This window comes from Nycticebus coucang, chromosome 18 (assembly GCF_027406575.1).
Source record: "Nycticebus coucang isolate mNycCou1 chromosome 18, mNycCou1.pri, whole genome shotgun sequence".
NCBI lineage: Eukaryota > Metazoa > Chordata > Mammalia > Primates > Lorisidae > Nycticebus > Nycticebus coucang.
The window spans coordinates 63149555-63169903 of record NC_069797.1 but is presented as its reverse complement, the minus strand read 5'-3'; the positions used below and the strand labels follow the sequence as shown (position 1 = coordinate 63169903).

The following is a 20349-nucleotide window of genomic DNA, read 5'->3' as shown; positions in this document are numbered from 1 at the left end:
TAGTCTCTTGGCCACTCTCCCCCATTCGGTAAAGACTCCTGGCCCAGTGCTGGCCACCCCATCTCCTGGTCTCCCACCGCAACCCTTGATGGCTTCAGCATCCACCCCCTGGCCTCTCAGTTCCTAGAGTGCCTCAAGTGACCTCCTCTGTCTGACTCTGCCACCCCTACCCCCATGGTGTGTGATCACCCCAGGGGATTCTGTCTCCAGAATCACTAGCTCATTCCTGGTCTCCAGGCCTCCCAGTCTTGCAGTTTGACCCCTCCCACTGTGATGTTTTCTCCATCTCTTGGGAACCCTGGTCCCTATGCCCAGTGATGCCCCCTCTGCACTGATGGTACCTTCCCAGACAGCGGAGGTTCCATGCTGACCCTCAGTCTTTGTCTCTTTTTCACACCTGTTGGGAAATCCAGCCCATCCAAAGTCTCAGGGTCTCAGGGCCCACATCTGGCATGGCTACTATTGGAGATGAGTCGCCCAGATTTCACAGATGGTGCCACTGTGAGCACACAGCCACCAGCCTCCTGGAATGCCTCAACACTGCCCAGTTTCTCTGGTCAACTCTCTCTCCCCTGCAAACCTTCCTCCTTTCCCCCAGTCTCAGTCCCTCCCCTCAGCCACCTCACACCACAGCTGGGTTCTCACATGGAAACTTTCTCAGCCTCCTCCTGTGCCCTGCCTTCCCCTCATTCCTGCAGTTTCCAACCTGTCACCTGTGCCCAGGATCCCAGCCTCTCACCTCCTCAGGACTCTCAGTCCACCCTTTCCCCGCCACATCCCTCCTCCACACTACAGCCTCAGGTCTCTCCCCCCAAAGAACAGCCTTCCTTATCCCACACCCCCTCCACTCATTCCTTCCCCTTCACAGCCAAAGTTCTCTAAAGAATTATTTACACTCATGGATTCCATTTCCCCACCTCCTACTCACGCCTCAGCCCACTCCAATCTGGCTTCCACACTCATCATGCCACAGAAATGGCTCTTCATCAAGTGACTTCCTTGTCCTGGAACACAGTGGATCTCTTTCCATCCTCCCGGCTCGACCTCCCAACAGCTGTCGGCCGTTCCAGCCACCGGCTCCTCCCTCAGCCTCTGCACAGCCACGTTCTCCGCCCAGTTCCCCTGTGTCCCTGGAGGCGATTTCTCGCTCCCCACTTCTCATCCTCCTCCCCCAGCCCAGAATCTTGGGATTCCTGGAGGCTTGGTTCTTCCCGTTCTTCAGCTGGGATGAGGGTGCAGGGTTATCCCATTTTTGTGTTGCAGACTTCTTTGGCCTACAGCCCCTTCTCAATACTTCCAAATACATTTTTATGTATTTGAAACATTGGTTTTTAAAGGAAACTACCTTTATTAAAATAGTCATCAAAATACACATATTTTTTTAGAAATTTGTGATTCTGCGATATATTGTGCTTCTTTATTAACACATTAAATAACAAGTGATGGGCGTAAAGGGTATTTTGAGACGTCTGCAACAAATTTAATGAGATGTGAAAATATCTGTGATTTCAATCAGTGACAAAATCCCAGGTCCTGCTAATAGTACTGTGGCTTGTCGCCTGCATTCATAGATGAAAGATATGCTTAGAGGTTAGAGAAAATAAAGATGTCATTTTTTTTCCCTATCCAACTTTGTGCCCTGCCCCCAAGAAACTCTGTTATATACGCCTTAAGTCATCCTCCTATGCACATTTTAACTGTCAAATCTGTTAACTGCCAGTGACTCCCAAATCTGCATTTCCAACTCAAAACTCACTTTTGATCCCTAGATCAGAGTGTCTGTTTACTCACTATCTCTATTTGTGCAAAAAACACCTCAAGCTCAGTGGGTCCGATGCCAAAGTACCCAAGTTGGCCCTTCATTCTTCCTTTGGTGCAGAATCATTCAGATGATTCTGAATGATCAGAATCACTTTCTCTCTGCCTTCCCCCATATCTAATTCATCACAAGTCCTATCAATTATACTTCTTTCACAATCTCTCTCTTTCTCTCTCTCTTTTTTTTTTTTTGAGAAAAGTAATCAGTCTGTTGCTCAGGCTGGAGTGGTGGTGTCATAGCTTGCTGCAAGCTCAAACTTCTGTCTCAAGTGATCCTTCTGCCTCAGTCTCCCACGTAGCTGGGACTACAAGCACCTGCCTCCATGCCTAGCTGATTTTTTCTATTTTTGGTAGAGACAGGTCTCGCCATATTGCTCAGGCTGGTCATGAACTCCTGGCCTCAAGCAATCTTCCTACCTTGTCCTCCCAAAGTGCTAAAATTGCAGGCGTGAGCCACCATGCCCAGCCCTCAATGTCTTTCTAATCCATCTGTGTCATCTTTTCTGCCACCACCCAGCTAAATTGCCACAGCAGCTTCCTAACCAGTCTTCACACTCACACTCCTGCCCCCAAATCCCATTTTCTGTAACACAGGGTGAAAGATACTAACAAGTGGAACTCAGTTCAATTTCTTTGCCTACTTAAATTCCCTCCATGGCATTCTGTGGCTTCTAGAATGAGGACCAGAATCCCTTGTGTAACTCAGGAGGGCCTTCGGGATCCGGCCCTCCTTCCTGTTCCGGGCTTCCTTCACACTGGCTCTGCACCCTTCCACGTGCCAGCCACCTCCTGCTAGAGAGCCTTTGCACATACTATTCCCCCTTCTCTGGGCACTCACCTGCCTCCCTTTATGTCTCAGATCTCAGCTGGGGTCCCTTCCTCGTGGGGTTTCCTTTACTGCTTTCACCCCAACTAAGTTAGGACCCTCCACGTTCTTATGGCTGTCTGTACTTCCTTTTTTTTTTGTAGAGACAGAGTCTCACTTTATGGCCCTCGGTAGAGTGCCGTGGCCTCACACAGCTCACAGCAACCTCCAACTCCTGGGCATTCTCTTGCCTCAGCCTCCCGAGTAGCTGGGACTACAGGCGCCCGCCCCAACGCCCGGCTATTTTTTGGTTGCAGTTTGGCCGGGGCCGGGTTTGAACCCGCCACCCTCGGCATATGGGGCCAGCACCTTACCGACTGAGCCACAGGCACCGCCCTGTACTTCCTTTTTTTTAAAAAAAGTATGACCCTGGTCATTTTACTTTTATTTAACAATTATTTGATTAAATGATTTACCTCTACATCTGGCCCCAAAGCCACGTCAGGGCAGCATCTTACTCGTGATCATTTACCCGTGATCATTCTCTCAGCCCCAGGGTGTGCAGTGACATTGTCTTTTCCCTGGGGGCTCCTTGTCAATATAACCTTATGCTCATCCTAAAGCACCAAGTGTAAGATAACACATACCTTTCAAATTTTATATGACCTTGACCTCCTTACATTGATCATTGATCTCTCAGTGTTACTAGATAATATAATAAAGGGGAAAATGTTCTAATTTTATGTTTATAATGGACCATGTAAGAGAAAACCAACAGTGTTTCCACTAAGTACCTAGCTCATCCCCCCAGTCTTTATAAAATCTAGATATGCTCTTATGTAAAGATATAGGCTCCACTTTCCCTCAGTGCTTTACTGTGAGAGAAAAGCTGAAAGAATTATACTGTGAATATCTGTATGCCTACCAGCTAATTTCCACAGTTGTTGGAATTTTGCTATATATGCTTTCTTACAAATTTATCCATCTATCCATCCATTGATCCATCTCGTAGTTTGGTGTACGTTGCACACCAAAGTACGTTGCACATATCAGTACTCTGCACCCCTAAATACTTCAGTATGTATGTCATTAACTAGAGTTGACTATTTGTTTATGCGTTTTGATTGTTCATTTTGTTTTTTCAGTTTCTGTTTTAGAGGTATAAATTACTTCCAGGGAACTGAACAGATTTTAAGAGTAATATTTGAATGAAATGCATATACCAGTGTGACCCAAACCCCCATCAGGTTTCCATCACCCCAGGAAGTCTCCTCACGCCCCTTCCCAGTCCTTCCTGCCTGGTCTCGCACTATGGTACTGAGTATTTTCCTTTTTCTTTCTTTCTTTTTTTTGTCTTACTATGTTGCTTTGGTAGAGTGCTGTGGTGTCACAGCTCACGGCAACCTCAAACTCTTGGGCTTAAGCGATTCTCTTGCCTCAGCCTCCCAAGTAGCTGGGACTATAGGCGCCTGCCACAATGCCTGGCTGGTTTTTTTTGTTGTTGTTGGAGTTGTCATTGCTGTTTAGCTGACCAGGGCCGGGTTTGAACCTGCCACCCTCAGTGCATGTGGCCGGCCAGCACTGTAACCACTGTGCTATGGGCACTACCAGTGCTGAGTATTTTCACCATAGATTGGTTCTGCCTTTTTTGTTCCATTACAAAAAAATATGTTTTCTAAGTCATCTCAGATTCTTTTCAGAAACGGGTAGAATATACATTTTAAATAAATTTAATAAATAACTAAACCTATCTAATAATTAAAATTACCAATAAACTTAGCACTTTGGAAACCAAGCCAGCAGGATCACTTGAGGCCAGGAGTTTGAAATCAGCCTGGGCAACATAGTGAGACCCCTTGTCTATGAAAAATAAGAAAAATCCGCAGGGCACATGCCTGTAATCCCAACTACTTGGGAGGCTGAAGCAGGGGAATCTCTTGAGCCCAGGAGGTTGAGGTATCAGTGAGGTATAATGACGCCACAGCACTGTAGCCCAATGACAGAGCAAGATTCTGTCTAAAAAACAATTTTTAATTACTTACAAGTTATAAACTAAAATTACAATCTTCTTCCAAATGACAAAGACTTATTTTAAAAGGTAACAGTTGGAAAAGTTTTGCAGAAAGTGACCTTCTCATATACATCTGGAAATGTAAATTGGTACAATATTTCTGAAGGACAATTCAGGAACAGAGAATTTTAAATCTTTGTGATGTTTTAATCTAGTAATATAAATTCTCACTTTGGGGAACTTAAAGATATGCATGTTTATACAAGGCTATTCCTCACAAAACTATTTATCATAGTAAAAAATTGAAAGTAACCAACATGACCAACAAAAAAGAATAACGATGTTTATACAATGAAGAATATGTTCTAAAGACACATAGAACTTCACAGAAATCACAAACTTTAGTAAGTTTATTCTTAGATCAATATTTTCTTTGTGATTTCTCAAATTATTTCATGTTTATTGTACGGTAAAACAAACACATATATTAATTAATTAAGGAATACAATTTTTTTTTTAAACTATCACCTTACTTCTTTATTGTATTCTTAGATTTACCAATTTGCAGTGATGACAATTGTTGCAGTTTGGCCAGGTCCAGGTTCAAACCCACCGCCCTTGGTATATGGGGCCAGCGCCCTACTCACTGAGCCACAGGCGCCACCCAAGGAATACAATTTTTAATTTAAAAGAAAAGAGATACAAATGTAAAATAAAAGAAGGAAAAGCCCAGAAGTGTTAATTTTTATTTGAAATATGACTATGAACTCATGAATTTTTAAAATGCACATTTCTAATTCGTTCCATTGAAAGGACTTAAGAACAGTGTCACTATAGTCTAAGCTGTGAATACACCTAGCACACAGATACGGTTTCTGGATACCATTCTCAACTAAAGGGAAGCAGAGCTCCTTGGAGAAACACCTGCTTCCAGGTGTGAGGCAGGCAGGTAAAGTACAAGGTGAGACTACAACATTTTATCGAACCAGAAAGCAAAGAAATATTCAAAAGCCAGCTTGAATGGACTTGCCATTTTTAGTACAATTTAAGCACCAGAATCTTTGATGAGGTAATTGAAGAAAACATGTCCTGGAGACCACAGTGATAATAAATAAATAAGAAAAATAGAAGGGGAAAGGGAAGGAAAGCACTTCTTTAAAGAAGAATGCTGGCTAGCAGTTGTAGAAGAATGGAGCATTAGAAAACTAAAAGGAGCATTATTTTGCTACCCCGATGTTATGATTAATAGTAATTCAGGCAAAGCACATCAAGAGATAAGTCATTGGGTGAGATATTATTTGGAAATAGGCTAGTCATCAGTGCTAAAGATTCATCCCACACATGACCTAATTACAAAGAGGGAAAATGTTGGGAGAAAGCTGACGGTTGCAACCTTCCCCTAGAGATCAGATACAGTATTACCAATATTGAGACAACCTAATAACACAGCTGCTGATGTGATGCTCTGAAGAAGGACGCCAGGCTGCCTACAAAATAGTAATACCAGGAAGGATTGACCTGAATTGTATTATGAGGCACAATCAAATTCAGAACACAAGACATCCTGTGAGACAGCTGACTTGGATCCTTTGAAAATGGTTAAAGGCATAAAAAAGGAAAAAAGAGCAGACGGAAAGACAGATTAAAAGACTAAAGAGACGGGTGGCGCCTGTGGCTCAGAGGGTAGGGCGCTGGCCCCATATACCGAGGGTGGCGGGTTCAAACCCGGCCCCGGCCAAACTGCAACAAGAAAATAGCCTGGCGTTGTGGCGGGTGCCTGTAGTCCCAGCTGCTTGGGAGGCTGAGGCAAGAGAATCGCCTGAGCCCAGGAGTTGGAGGTTGCTGTGAGCTGTGTGACGCCACAGCACTCTACCGAGGGCAATAAAGTGAGACTCTGTCTCTACCAAAAAAAAGACTAAAGAGACATAATGCCCACATGCAATGCAGACACTTTGATGGGATCATCGATCCAAACAAATAGCTCCAAAGACGTTCTGGGGACCACTGGGTTTGCGCTGTGCTCTGTAAATTAGATAATATGATGGGATGATTACATTTTCTTAGGTAAGATAATAATATTGTGGCTTTTTAGGAGAATGTCTGTTTTGATAGGAAATGCGTGCTGAAATATTTAGGGGTAAAGTATCTTGAAGTCTGGTCACTTTGAAACTGTCCAGAAAAAGAGAAAGAGAGAATATTGGCAAGGGGAAGGACCATGGGTGCAGTGGGTATGTTTACAAGCCGCGCGCATCACTGCTGCTCACACTGCCCTCATTGCAGGGGAGGCGGAAAAATTCAGTTGATGGTGGGCAATCACATCCCTGATTCAACTCTGAGCACTTTAGATGAGATTCTTAGAGGAAAGCTAATTATTGCCTTCAGTCATAACAAAGGGTCAGATGCCGTGGCTCATGCCTGTTATCCTAGCCCTCAGGGAGGCTGAGGAAGGGTATCACTTGACGCCAGGAGTTTGAGACCAGCCTAAGCAAGAGTGAGACCCCCATCACTGCAAAACATAAAAAAAAAAATAGCTGGGTGTGGTGGCACGTGCCTGTAGCCCCAGCTACTCAGGAGGTTGAGGCTGCAGTGAACTATGATGACGCCATCACACTCTAGTCAGGGCAATAGAGTGAGACCTTGTCTCAAAAAAAAAGAAAAAGAAAAAATCTAAAAGAATACAGACCAGCCAATTAGCAATTTTTATTTCAAGGTTAATGGGTTTTTGAATGGTTTAAATTTTCTTTCTTTATGTTTGTCTTTATTTTTCCATTCTGAGCATGGATTTCTTTTGTAATAAAGAATTATGCTTTACAAAAATAAACCATTGAAACCACAAAGAGATTATTTCACTGGCAAATTAGCGGGATGTTTTGTTTTCTCCCTCTGAAAGAAACAAACTAAATCTTAAATACCACTATAAGCATTCCACTCAGAAACCTTCAGTTGTATCCTGTTCTCAATCACGTTGACTCTCAATCCTTTGCTTTAATTTCAGAGCTCCCCCCATCTGACCACCTCCTCCTCACTCTGTCTGGCTGTTCCCCTGCTTGTGTCACACCATCCCTACTTCTGCTCATGTGCTGCCTCCAGCCTACAAGGGGCTGCTCATCCATCAAGTCCCAGCACACACCACTGCCTTCCCTTAACTTCTCCCCTTTTCCCATGAGTCTCGATGGCCTTTAGAATTGGTGCTGCCCAATCTATTGCTCCATTAAATGTTGTCTTGTATTTTGCTAATAGTGCATTGATCTTGCGTCTCCCATGGTCAGCTCCTCATGTTTGTGGTCTTTCATGCTGCCTAGCGTGGAGCTGAAGACGTAGGAGGTGCACATCATACTACTCAGCTGACTTCCGTGTTTTATGGCCTATTATTTTGAGTAGGAAGCATTTGTGTGGATCATCTCCACTTGAGGGTCAAGCCCTCAGTGTGCTCAGATGCTTCTCTCAGCTAAAAGGAGAAAATGAATTCAAATAAATGGTGAAGCAAAACCACGCCTGAAAAACACCCAAGTTGAAGGCAGTCTCCAAATGCTCCTAAACACTACATTTCAGTGTTCAAAATTTAAAAAACTAATAACTTCCTAGCCACATGCCATCCCTTACCCACTGCTCACCACACAGAACTCCATCCCTACCCAAGCCAGAGAACATGGCATACCGGTATCCCCAGGATCAAGAACCTTGAAAATGTGTGGTCACCATGTATGCAAATTGGAGAGTGATTTCTGCAGCATGCAAAGGATTAATTTGCATGATAATACCTAGCAGGTGTCAGAAAACACGCCATGCTTGTCATTTCAGTAGTTTGCAGCTCCAAGGTTCATCTGGTGGCCAGATGGATAGTAATCTCAAAGCAAATTCTGAAGTCCCACACACCTGTCCTTCAGAGAGCAGACCCGATGGTGATCAAATGTTATGAAGACTTTAATTACTGAGGCCACCGTTGCTCCCAGGTCAGGGCCTTCAGATAGCTCATTCCAACTTGGTAGCATGAAAATCAGAAAAACTGGAAGGCAAGAAAGAGCTCCCTATAGAATAAGAGGATAGAGAGGGGTGTTTATGGTATTTTCCTATGTGGCAGCCCAGCTGACTCCAAGAAGTACCTTGTGGCAATATGGAGAGCAAAGGCCTCTGGGAATGATCCTCGTTGTCCCTAGGCCATCTTCCCTAGGCCCACCTGGCAGCTGCATCTTCAGCGGGTTGCATAGCAGTAGTTCGATTCAGGTGGCTGGCATCAAGTCCGAAAAAACAAAAAAGTTCCTGATCCTAGTTCTTTATCATTCAAGTTTACAATTCTGGCAAACCCAAAATTGTCATGAACACATGAGAAGAATTTTTCTGCTCCGAGCTTTGGACAAGAGAAAGTTTAGCCTGCTCTGTGCTATGACAGCACTCTCTGTAGAACTTCATCGTATTTCTTTACTATGCTAAGGCATCCCTCTGATCCAGGATGCTACTTACACAAGCTGCTGTCAATTCCCTACAGCAGTTTTGGGGTTTGAGGCACAATGTGAATATGGACTTTGGGTCCAGCTCACTGAAAATACTCAATTGCACACATAGACCGTTGGTCAGCCTTCCCACGTTGTCGCTGTTTGACTGCGGGCGTTCAGTGCCTTGATCACAGTCTTTCATAATCTCATGAGACTCAATTTATTTCAGATGTGCTCAGTCTTTCTCTGGCACCAGCTTGACATTGCTGTTTGCCCCTTCCCTCCTATCCACAGCACAATCTGCACCATGTCATAAGACCTTCTCAGCTCAGACCCCTATCACGTGACACATGGCAAAGATGGGTTGGGCATACATCCATCAGCATTCAAGTAGCACCTCTTGGGGGAAGGACAGGGCTGGCACAGCAGCTGAGAACCAATTTCTCAGGTCTTGGAAAGGAGCCTCCAGGCAAGAGTTGGAAAATACCGTCAGGTCTTTTCTGTCCCTGACTACTTTAGTCTACTCGTTCTTCTGATCATCTCTGTTCATTGCCACCTTGCCATTTCAGATTTAATAATGTTTGCGCCTCATTTTTTAAAAATCTAGTCATTCTCACATTCCCGAAGAAATACATCCCACCTCCCAACCCTTGTGTCTTCATCTTCCAGGAGATCTAACTTGAACCATAATGGTGTTACTAAGTCATTACTAAGGTGCCCAGTAACTTACACCCCCTAATTAAGGCCTTTCTTTTCCTAGTGTGTCTTTTTTTTTTTTTCCAGTTTTTGGCCGGGGCTGGGTTTGAACCTGCCACCTCCAGCATATGGGACCGGCGCCCTACTCCTTTGAGCCACAGGCACCGCCCTCCTAGTGTGTCTTTCTGTGAACTTTTGAGAGACCCTTGCCTTGGGCAAAGTAATATCTCTGTTTTATTATGTGTGATACCAGAAGAACAAATTGGACATCTTTGGGAAAACTTAAATACAAAAAAAAAAATACTCCAGAAAATATTGATTAATTTTGTCAATAACTTATTTTGGTTAATTATGGCTTTATTATGACTTTTGCTAGATTCCCAATAACGAACTTACAGTACACTTGTGTATCATGTAGGCTGGGTTTTTGTTTTGTTTTGTTTTTTTATGTCTTGGCCTTTGATTTTGAAAGACAGAGCTAAAGGAATAAGCAGTGTGCCATTGCCTCCACCTCCAGGTGACAATTCAACTTAGGAAAATAGGGGGAAGAAATAAAAATTGTAATACTATTCTTCTTTTTTTTTGCAGTGTTTGGCTAGGGCTGGGTTTGAACCCACCACCTCCGGCATATGGGGCCGGCACCCTACTCCTTTGAGCCACAGGCGCTGCCCCTAGTCTTTTTTTTTTTTTTTAAAAAACTGTAATATTTTTCAAAATTACAAGAGGAAAAGACACAATTTTAGAATCAATTTTAAATCAAAAATTCTAATTATTGTTTGATAATCTCTAAATGTTGTTAAACATTTGCAGTTAGAGTTCTACAATCCGAAAAAAAAAATGGCACTACATTTTCTTAAGACTAGATACGTTTCAAGTGACTACATGTAAAACTATCATAACTTACACGGTCTGGGGAAGAAACCAGTCCTATGTAGGAATAGACCCACCTCTCTATTTGTACCTTTTTGGAACAGGTAAAATCCAATGGAATTTTTCATTAGGGTCTTTGGCTTTGGTTTCAACAATGAGTAGTTAATGTTCAGGAACTGGCTAGTTAATTGTTTAAATGGCTGAACATTAATGGCTAATTATAAAAGCCAACACTTGTTACAGCCTTCCCAGGTTCATTGCCAGCTGCTCACCATGAAGCCAAAACACAGGTCAGCAAGGGTTAAAGCAGAGAAAGCTTTAATATCTCAAGCACTATGTGAGGAGAGGGGAGGAAGTTCTCAAATCCATCTCCCCAAGAATTTGGGAGAAAACATTTTTAAAGATGGTTTTGCAGGTAAAGGGCTGGATAGTGGGTCTGCTAATTGGCTGGAGTCAGGGTAGAACCATAGGGGTATAGAAATTGTTTTCTTTGCTAAGTCAGTTCTTGCGTGTTGGGGGTGGGGGGATCATAAGACCAGTTGAATCAGTTTCATGGTATGGGCTCCTGGCTGGGTCAGTTGGTCTAGCAGAATGTCTTTTGGAAGATATCCTGAAAACTAGCCTTAGGTTTCACAAGGGTGATATTATCTGTGGGAGCAATGAAGAAAGCTAAGAATCTATGATTATCACTATGTGACTCCTGAGTAGTGAGCAATTACAGGAAAGCTGGAGAGCAAGGGCGGGTTCTCTATGTATATTTCCCCTACCACAGGTCCCACCTTGTGGCCCTTTATCAATTTTATAAAGGGGAGTTTCACATTTATATGGCACCTACTGTGTTATATGCATATCGTGCTGTTTTAAGTGCTATCTACATATCTTAATTCATTTAATCTTCACAAAACCACCAAAAGATATTTTTCTTGAATGAGAAAACCTGAGGTGCAGAGAAACGAACCAACCCCAGGTCACGTAATTACTACCTGTAAGAGCTCGGATTTACTCCCAGGGAGTAAATAGTTTTAAATACCACACTTCAGCACCCGGTATGAGTTACTACAACTTCTTGCACCCAAGGATCATTCTCCCCAGAAGTTATGATGAGTTTTCAGGAGAGAGGACATGAATAAAGACCAAAAAGTGTAAGCGATTTATTTAAGATTACTCAATGAGGCAAGCAGGAAAAGGTCCTTTAGCACATTAGTAAGTATTATAGTTCTTGCATTGTGGCTTCAGTTTCCAGCTAACAAAATACCATCTTCTAACTCCAATTTCTAGACTCTTAGAATGATTACCACCTGGAAGTAAGGGTGATGGAACTAGAACTAAGGAAGGATATACTTGGAATGCAGGTGCACAGTCCCATGGGTAATAGAATGGTTGAATTGGCCAGGCTTTCTTTTGTCTCTCTGGTGATACTAAAGGCTTGAGGTTTAATGAATGGGTGAAGGAAGGATAAACAGCTTAACACCCCACCCAGTAAAGTCTCTTCACCAGCTCCTCCCAATTCACCAAAGCCTGGGGCGAGCAAAGGAATTTCAGTCCTGGCTAGGGGGTGAGGGAGATGGATCTAAGAATGCCTGCATTAGCAGACACCTGCTGGGCTGCAGCCACAGGTGTTGTAGCCTTTGCCTGGGGCATCTTTCCTGCCTTTCTGCTGGCTGGAAATAAAGGATCTACAAGCAGGGTCCTGTGTGAGCAGATTCCTCAGCTGACTAAAGTGAGCTCTTGTGTTGGGCAATGTGTGGAAGAAACTCTGTCCAGTGCTCACTGATAACTCTTCTTGGGACCCAATTCCAAGACCATGACTTCTAGTACCCAAGTACAGTGATGATCTTAGGCGTTGTAATTAAAATTTGCCCACATTTCTTTTTCTGACAATAGAGAACCTATCTCATGCTCAGAAATCATCTAATGTTTCATCTTTGACATTTCAGAATTTTAAAATTACAGAATCGAAAGAGAAAGGGGAGAACTATCAAGTCATTGTGTCTTGGTCCTTTTCCTGTCCCTTTATCTGTGGGTGGTCTGTTTTCTGAAAATGTACTGAGAAACAGGAATTACTTGTCTAAATTTAAAAACATGATTTATCCTTGTAGACGATATAACACTCTGTCCACCTGTAGATTTATATAGACTTCTTTATAGAGGACTGAGAAGTTGGGGGCATTCTTAGAGCTGAATTTGTCTTGTGTTGCACCCAATAATTCAAAGCTATTCAGAATATTTTCCTGAGTCAGGAGCCTGTGAAATGAAAATGCCACAACTGCCAGTGGGAATGATGAGCAAGATCAATACAAATTGTGACAGCTGGGGAGGTGCTGGGGACATTAATTTAGCATTCTGTGCAAGAGACCACATTTGCAGAGGACTTTCCAACACTGGACTAATCTGCAATGGAGGAGAACTTAGCGATCCCTCCACGGGAGGGAGGGGACCCTAGCGATTTTGCTGGTTGCAGAATGGGTACCCTAGCAAATCGTAAAGCTGCACTTCAGTCACCGTTTCAGACCAGGTTTCTGCTATTTATACTGTTTCCATCATGTCCTTGATGGGTGTAAGTGTGGCAAAGTATAAAACTGTTGAATGCCTGAATAACTTTTATTGGTTCTGCGAGGCTGTGTTGAGATACTCTGATGCTGCCAGAATCATGATTTGTCCGTCTGTGGATTTATACTGACTTCTTTATAGAAGTCTGATAGGTAGGGGACTTTTTAAAAGATTAGTCTGTCTCATGTTGTACCCAATGATTCAGAATATTGAGACTAAAGTCCAATTCCGTCAGTCCCTACCACACAATCTAAATTTCCTTTTCATTATCAAGTATATGATTAATACATGGAATTTTTTTCTCATTTATTGCCAAAGTAGTTCAAATATCAAATAGCCAGAAGTTTAAAAACACTGATTTCCCACCCCCCTGCTTTTATATGTAGTTTCATGAGCTGTTTACTGCTGGTCATCAAATTACTTAAGGGTCAGAAATGTGTTGTTTTCATAACCTTCTACAAAACAGACTCATAGAAATGCAGTCTTTCCACAATGTTCTACATATCAGGTTCATTAACTTTGCTGTTATTTCTATACTGATACGCTCAGTCCATCAAAATCTCAAGGCAAAAGAGCGAGTTGAGCACAGCAGAAGGGGCTGGAAAGAGGGGGGGTCCCTGCATTTGCCTGGGCAGATGTGACCTACTTGGCCACTGATACTTAGACATCTTTCATTTTTGGTAGAGTTCTAATGAAGAAGATCCTCATACTGAACCAAGATCACCAGTCAAGACAAGTTCAAGTAAGTGCGATTCCAGACTTCCAGCAATTGACCAAACATCAGTCAAGCAGAAACACAAAAGTACCATGACCATGACCCTAAGACAGACAGACAAAGTGGTCCCCAGCAAACCCTCTTCAGGTGAGTCTCTCTGGTTTACCGAAATTCAGAATATCCAAAATCCCACTATTCAAGATAATGACAACAATCATTATCAAATTGGGGGGTATGGGTTTAACCTAGTGTTCTCCAAGTGGCTCATTCAGGTTTTGGAAAGCCAAAACCTGAACGGTAAAATTAATTTCAGGGTTGAATACTAGGTCAAGGAGGCGTGAACTATGCGAAGTTACAGTCTCTGGCCCACATTTTCCGTCCAGTCATTTGCTCTGTGTGGGACTTGCCTCAAAATTCTTCCTTTTCATCTTCTTTACCCTTCATGGGGATAAAGGCCTTTGGCCCTAGGTATCAAGTTTTATGACTTAGCAAGAACATGAAGACAAGTTTTCAAACACATCTGAATGGCATAATTTATAGCCAAGAGAGAAAGTAATAAAGTTCTCTAGTTCTAGATTTATCCTCTCCGGGAGAAAAGGAACTTGATAAATTCTCCCTTTACAATTTGGTAAATAATTCACTCTTTAACTGCCTTGGAAGGAAAGACCAGTCTTCAGCTTGGGGCAAGAATGACTTCATAGTATCCAGAAAGGGGCTAAAATCAACTGTCCCTTAAGCTCATCCCCATCAAAGCCAACATCTTAGGACAAACTTGATTCCTCAGGGAGCCAATGTCTAAGCTGGGGTGACCAGGTGGGAAGGGCTGCCTTCTGTGCTGCAGTTGAATGGGAAGGAGCCAAACTAACTGTGGAAGATCTATCACTAGCGTGCAATTCATTAAAACCCAAATCACAGCTACTTTCCAATCCTAGATAGTTCCTGTCACACACCCATCCGTCAAGTTAAATCTTAATGCATTCTTTGAAAATGGCAGCTTTCACTCAGATTAACCAGCCACAATTATTGCTTTAATGAAGTCAAAACCAAATTGACTTCTGGAGTGATGTCCTCTTAGGCAAAGCCCCAACCTTGCTCCTTTTTTAATCAGGGGAAAGTGTCATCATAGCTAATTTCTCATTTTAAAGATTCCCATCAGGACTAGGCTTTTAATTCATAGTATCCGAAGATTGAAATAAGAGTAGATGAGGTCATTCTGCAAATTTTTCACAAATAGCAATTCATTGAATTGAGGATGTTTTGAATCATAAGACTTTGAATGTAAGTATAAACAATGTGACTCCATCCTTTCAATATAATATTTAGCCCTTTTGCCAGAATTGAGTAGCTGTTTGCCTAGTGTGCTTTGTCATCTGTGGAGAAGAGTCATTAAAATGAACGGGTTAGGCCTACTCAATGATTCAGTTGGTCTGATTAACACAGATGTTTTCAGACTGAGCAAACTCCATATGGAGCTTACAACAGTGGCAAAAGGGGGAATCGATTCACTTTACATCCTATAAAACATCAAATCTGAAGAATTATCTGACTGAAAAACACCAAGGTTTTGGCAAGAGAGCCAAGTTGGCTAAAAGATACCTATTTCCTCAATGAGTCATGTCACTCATAGTAAAAGCCTTTACAAACCACCAGCTTTGTCACTGTATTATGGCCCTAGACTATGTCCAAGAGCCGCATCGCCAAGTGCCGGACTGTGGCCTGACGTCCAGTGAGCATAGCAGTCTTGGTGATTGGTGGCAATTGCTACAGAAGCCGAATCAGTTGTGCAGCAGACTGGCTAAAAACAAAGCATTAGTGTGTTAAGATCCATCGGTTGTACATATGTGGACTCACCCTTGGAGTCTCCACAGTGAAATGGGAACCAAGAGACGTGGCAGGAACTGAAGCTGAGTCTGTTCTGGAAAAGTTGACTTCGAGTTTGTGGTGGTGATAACACAGACAATTCAGATACACACCCTACTGTTACAGAAAAAGAGGATTTGGGATGTAATTATGTGATCATATTGATCTAGTTCATTAGCTAAATCCACAGTTCCTTGCTTTTCTTCACCTCTGCAGAGAGGTGATTCAAAGTTGCCGATGAGTCATCAAAACTTCTATCCATGTCAGACCTGAGATTCTGTGCAAAAATCGGAGCATCGAACACAGTGAACTTTCTTGGCAACATCCATCTAATAGGCTAAACCTCCATGTTGTGTTGTGCCAGACTCTACCAAATAAAATAATATAGCTGGGGACTGTGGCTCAACTTACTGCAAATTTATGTAATAATCTGTGTCATTAAAAATACATTTTTCCCTTGTGTATGAATTACTACCTAGAATCCCCCAAACATTTATAATATAGGAACTATTGATCCCCTCTACAAATATATAACCAATAAGACATCAGATTCTCTTGTTCTTCATTTAAATGAAGCTCATATATCCCACGAAACTGTTTTTAGATGAGTTGATATATGACATCCCTTGTTCTCTTGCTCCAAGCAGTGGGGTGTGCTGTTTATGGGCAAGGGCTTTGGAGTCAAAATGCTTGGATTAGCGTCTGGGACCCATTTCTTATTGGTCTTATACCTTTGGGCAAGTAACTTCTTCATGCCTCAGTTTCCTCATCTGTAAAATGGGTGAGCCCGGTAAAAACAGATCCTACCCGCTGGGATTGCTGTGGACTTGATGATAAAATCTATGTGCAGTCATGAGAACAGTCCTGGCGCTGTAACCACTCAACAAATTACAGCATTATGAGATCCAGCACGTGAGAACAGCAGTTAGTAAGGAGAATGGACTAGAAAACTATGTCTTAAGGTCCCCTCCCCCCATCTTCTTTTCCTTCACAAAAATTTTACAAAAGTTTCCAAAACAAAACACCAAATGGAAAAAGATGAATAATCAGAAAGCCTTCACCAAGCCGGAGATATGCTTTATCTCCAAAAAGACACGGAAAATTCAGGCAGGGAGTCAAGACCCAGCTGGGTCTTATGCACAATTGATTCCAAAATTCCACCAAGGTGAACGCTGGTGTAGGGTGAGAAATAAGCCTCAGCAGGGTTCTGTGCTCTCATTTTGGAATCTGTATGAGTGGGTGAGACGCAGAGCAGCCAGCAGGCTCAGCAGGTGCAGGGATTCAGGGACACTCAGGGAGCTGTGGTAGCCTCTGACTCCTGCCTGCTCCTAAGACCTCTCTCAGCCCCAGGCAGAGTTGGAAAGGAGCTGTGTCTCCTTTCTAGGACACACAGAGGCATCCAAAGGCCATTGCTGTGGGGTTCTGGGACCTGGAGTCCTGAAGAGCTCTCTACTCCAGGGCAGGCACGTGGGAAGCCCTCTCCTGCTCTCTGCTCACACCTGGAGTTTGGGCACAGTCCCCTAGTAATTGTGCCAGGAAAACGGATCTGGATGGCGTCCTGGGAGCCTGCTTCCAAAATCTTGCCCTTTAAAACAAAGCCAAGTGTTCTGAAATTATCCTCACTTATTACTGAGTTCGACATTAGTCATTACCAGGTTCAGATCTGTAGGAGTAGGAAGACCTTTCCGCCTTAAAGTGGATTATGGTGAAGACATGTTCTTGTAAAACTAAGAAAAAGCAGGGAATTCAGATTTTAAAAGATAAACATCTGAAATAACTGTGGTCTCTTTTGGACTGGGAAACATTTATTTGAAGAGCGGCCTGGAAATTTGAGGGTGAATCCTAAATCTTCATAATTTATCTCGCAAATAAATTCTACTGAAGATTTTCTCTAAAAGGCCAAGATTAATGGGTTTCCCAGCAAGCTCCATTGGTGTCCAACAACTTTCCAACCTATCTGCCCAAGTTAGGGGGAAAGAAAGTAAATATTCCGCTTTTTATACAGAGTCCATCTGTGATGATGGCGTTTCTGTGACAGAGGCGTTCAGGGTTGTTTCAGAGCCCAGAATTTGAAGTCCTGGCTCAGATTCCTGGTTCTACTATTTTATAACCCTATAAATGTAAACTGGCAACTTCTCTGAAGTTTCCTCAGCAATAAAATGGAGTTATTACCCACCTCACCAGGTAAGTAGGAGGATTAAAACCCTGGATACAGTCTAAGCTTTAGGTGAAGGTCAATCCCTAGTCTGCTTATGAGACCTGCTCCCAATACCACCTGCTGCCCTGGGGTTGCCATCTCTATTAGAAAGCTGCTTGACCAAAGAAACTTGAGTTTGAGATAGAAGAGTAGTTATAATTTGATTTTAAAAATGTTAACTGTTTTATCATCAATGAAGCCATCCATTTATCCAGTACTTGTGGGGTTGTTAGCAAACACATCTAAATGCCCCAGCCCATCACAGGGTATGTGGTGTCCAGGCATATTGGGTTTACTCAGCCATTATCCAGTCATTTGGCACTTTTATTTACTGCACGCTGACCTGCCGGGTACTGACGATGCAGGATAGAAAACACACAGGAGTGGGCGGCGCCTGTGGCTCAGTGAGTAGGGCACCGGCCCCATATGCCGAGGGTGGCGGGTTCAAACCCAGCCCCAGCCAAACTGCAACCAAAAAAATAGCCGGGCGTTGTGGCGGGCGCCTGTAGTCCCAGCTGCTCGGGAGGCTGAGGCAAGAGAATCGCGTAAGCCCAAGAGTTAGAGGTTGCTGTGAGCTGTGTGACACCACGGCACTCTACCCGAGGGCAGTACAGTGAGACTCTGTCTCTACAAAAAAAAAATAATAATAAATAAAATAATTAAAAAAAAAAAAAAAAAAACAGGATCTGCCCTTCAGGCCTTGCAGGCTAGTGGGCGGGCAAGACCCTAAGAGGGGTAAGCAGTGTTTGCTTGCCCTGACCCAGGAGCTTGTTGTCAGGGCCAGGTGGGGTGAAAATCCAGACGGACAGGGGATTTAGCCAGGTGAAGAGGGCAAGAAAAACGTGCCCACCAGGAAATACTTAGTGTGCAAAGGCACAGGAGAGAAAGAGAGCAAGGAAAGGGAGAGAGAGACACAGAGAAGCTGCAACAGTCTGCAGGTAGGCAGGGACCAGGCCCCGCAGGGCCTTAAAGGTCATGCTGAAGGCGATGGAGCTTCAGTCATCAAAGGGCTCCATACAGGGAAGTGATGCAATGAACTTGGCATTTTCTTTAATAAAAGCTGAATTTGACTGTAGCATGGAGAAGGGGCAGCTGGGAGGATTGGGGTGGCCAAACACAGGCATAGGAGAGACCAGACAAGCAGCAGTTGCAGCTGGCCCAGGAAGAAATGAGAAGGTCTGGACATGGAGCAGAAGCAAAGCGGATAGGGAAGAGAGGGCATGGGCTGGAGGGATGGTTAAGGAAGGAAACTGGCAGAACTCGATGACTTGGCTGTAGGGATAAAGAAAAAGGAATCAGAGAGGACTCCGGGATCTGGCTCAGAAAACTCGGCCAGTGGAGGTTGCATTTGCCAAGGTTGAAAAGCAAGAAGAGGATGGGTCTCCTGCTGTGGGTGTGGCCTTTGAGGTGGGGCAGGCAGGCAGGTGGAAAGGCCAGGAAGTGCCTGGGGACCCAGGGCTGCTGCTCCGAGGAGCGCCCCCCACCGCCAGTCGCTATCCCAGGACAGTGAGAGGTGGTTGAGACTGCAAGACCATCTTCCCTGTGAGCAGGGAGTTAGAGTAAGAAGAAGGATGGTGAAGAAACTTTGGGAGATAAGAATAGTTAAGGGAAAAATGGGGGAAGACGGCTATAGAGAGAAACAACCCAAGAAGTAGGAACCACCCTAGGAGCCACTGAGGAAGAAAGGAGCGGATATTACTTGAACCCTCTGCAGCGTGACACTCCCGACCGGGAGCCCGCCACTGTGGGTAATGGCTTTCCACTGGATGCTTACAATGATGGCATTTTAGCACTGGAATGGATGGTAGCTGCAGCACTCCCCAAACTTCTCTGACGGTAAGAATTACCAGGAGATACTTCATAGAAATACAGATTCCTGCTCCCCAGCCCCACCCCAGAGGCTCAGAACCTTCAATAAAAACCAGCAAAACCATGTTTCCAACAAGCCCTGCTGATGATTCTCATCACAGAAGCCTGGGCAACTACTCACAGCCCTGCTGCTCCAACTTCAATATCCACGAGAAAAGCCTGGCGATTTTGATAAATTGCAGATCTGATTCAAGTTTGGGCGGGCTGAGCGTCTGTGTTTCTTAGATGCTCCCAGGTGACATCTGTGCTGCTGGCCTATCCCCCACCCTTGGAGGGGCAAGGCTAGAGAAAACACCTGTTACATTTTGCAGATGAGGAAACAGGTTCTGAGAAGGTAAGCGGTTGATTCAAGGTGACCCAGCTGGTTAGTGGCAGAGCTGGGACTTGCCAGGCGTGAGGGGGTAGCTCTGAGTCATGACTCCTGCAGGCGCACATATCCTGCCTCCACTGGGCAGGCAGTTTGACTGTGAGGTTAGTGAACAATTCAGTAACTTCTGGTGGACACCTCTCCCATTTAACCTGCTT

At 43.8% G+C, this 20349-nt stretch overlaps 1 protein-coding gene across 7 annotated transcripts in view; it reads left to right on the top strand.

Annotated features, from left to right (window-relative positions):
- Window positions 1-20349, top strand: part of MARCHF10 (membrane associated ring-CH-type finger 10) — a 239954-nt gene that overhangs the window by 173470 nt on the left and 46135 nt on the right. For all 7 annotated transcript variants that reach the window (XM_053567916.1, XM_053567913.1, XM_053567915.1 and 4 more), the window contains one exon: window positions 13868-14045. In XM_053567916.1, coding sequence (XP_053423891.1) covers window positions 13868-14045 — 178 coding nt within the window. The remainder of the gene's footprint in view (window positions 1-13867; window positions 14046-20349) is intronic.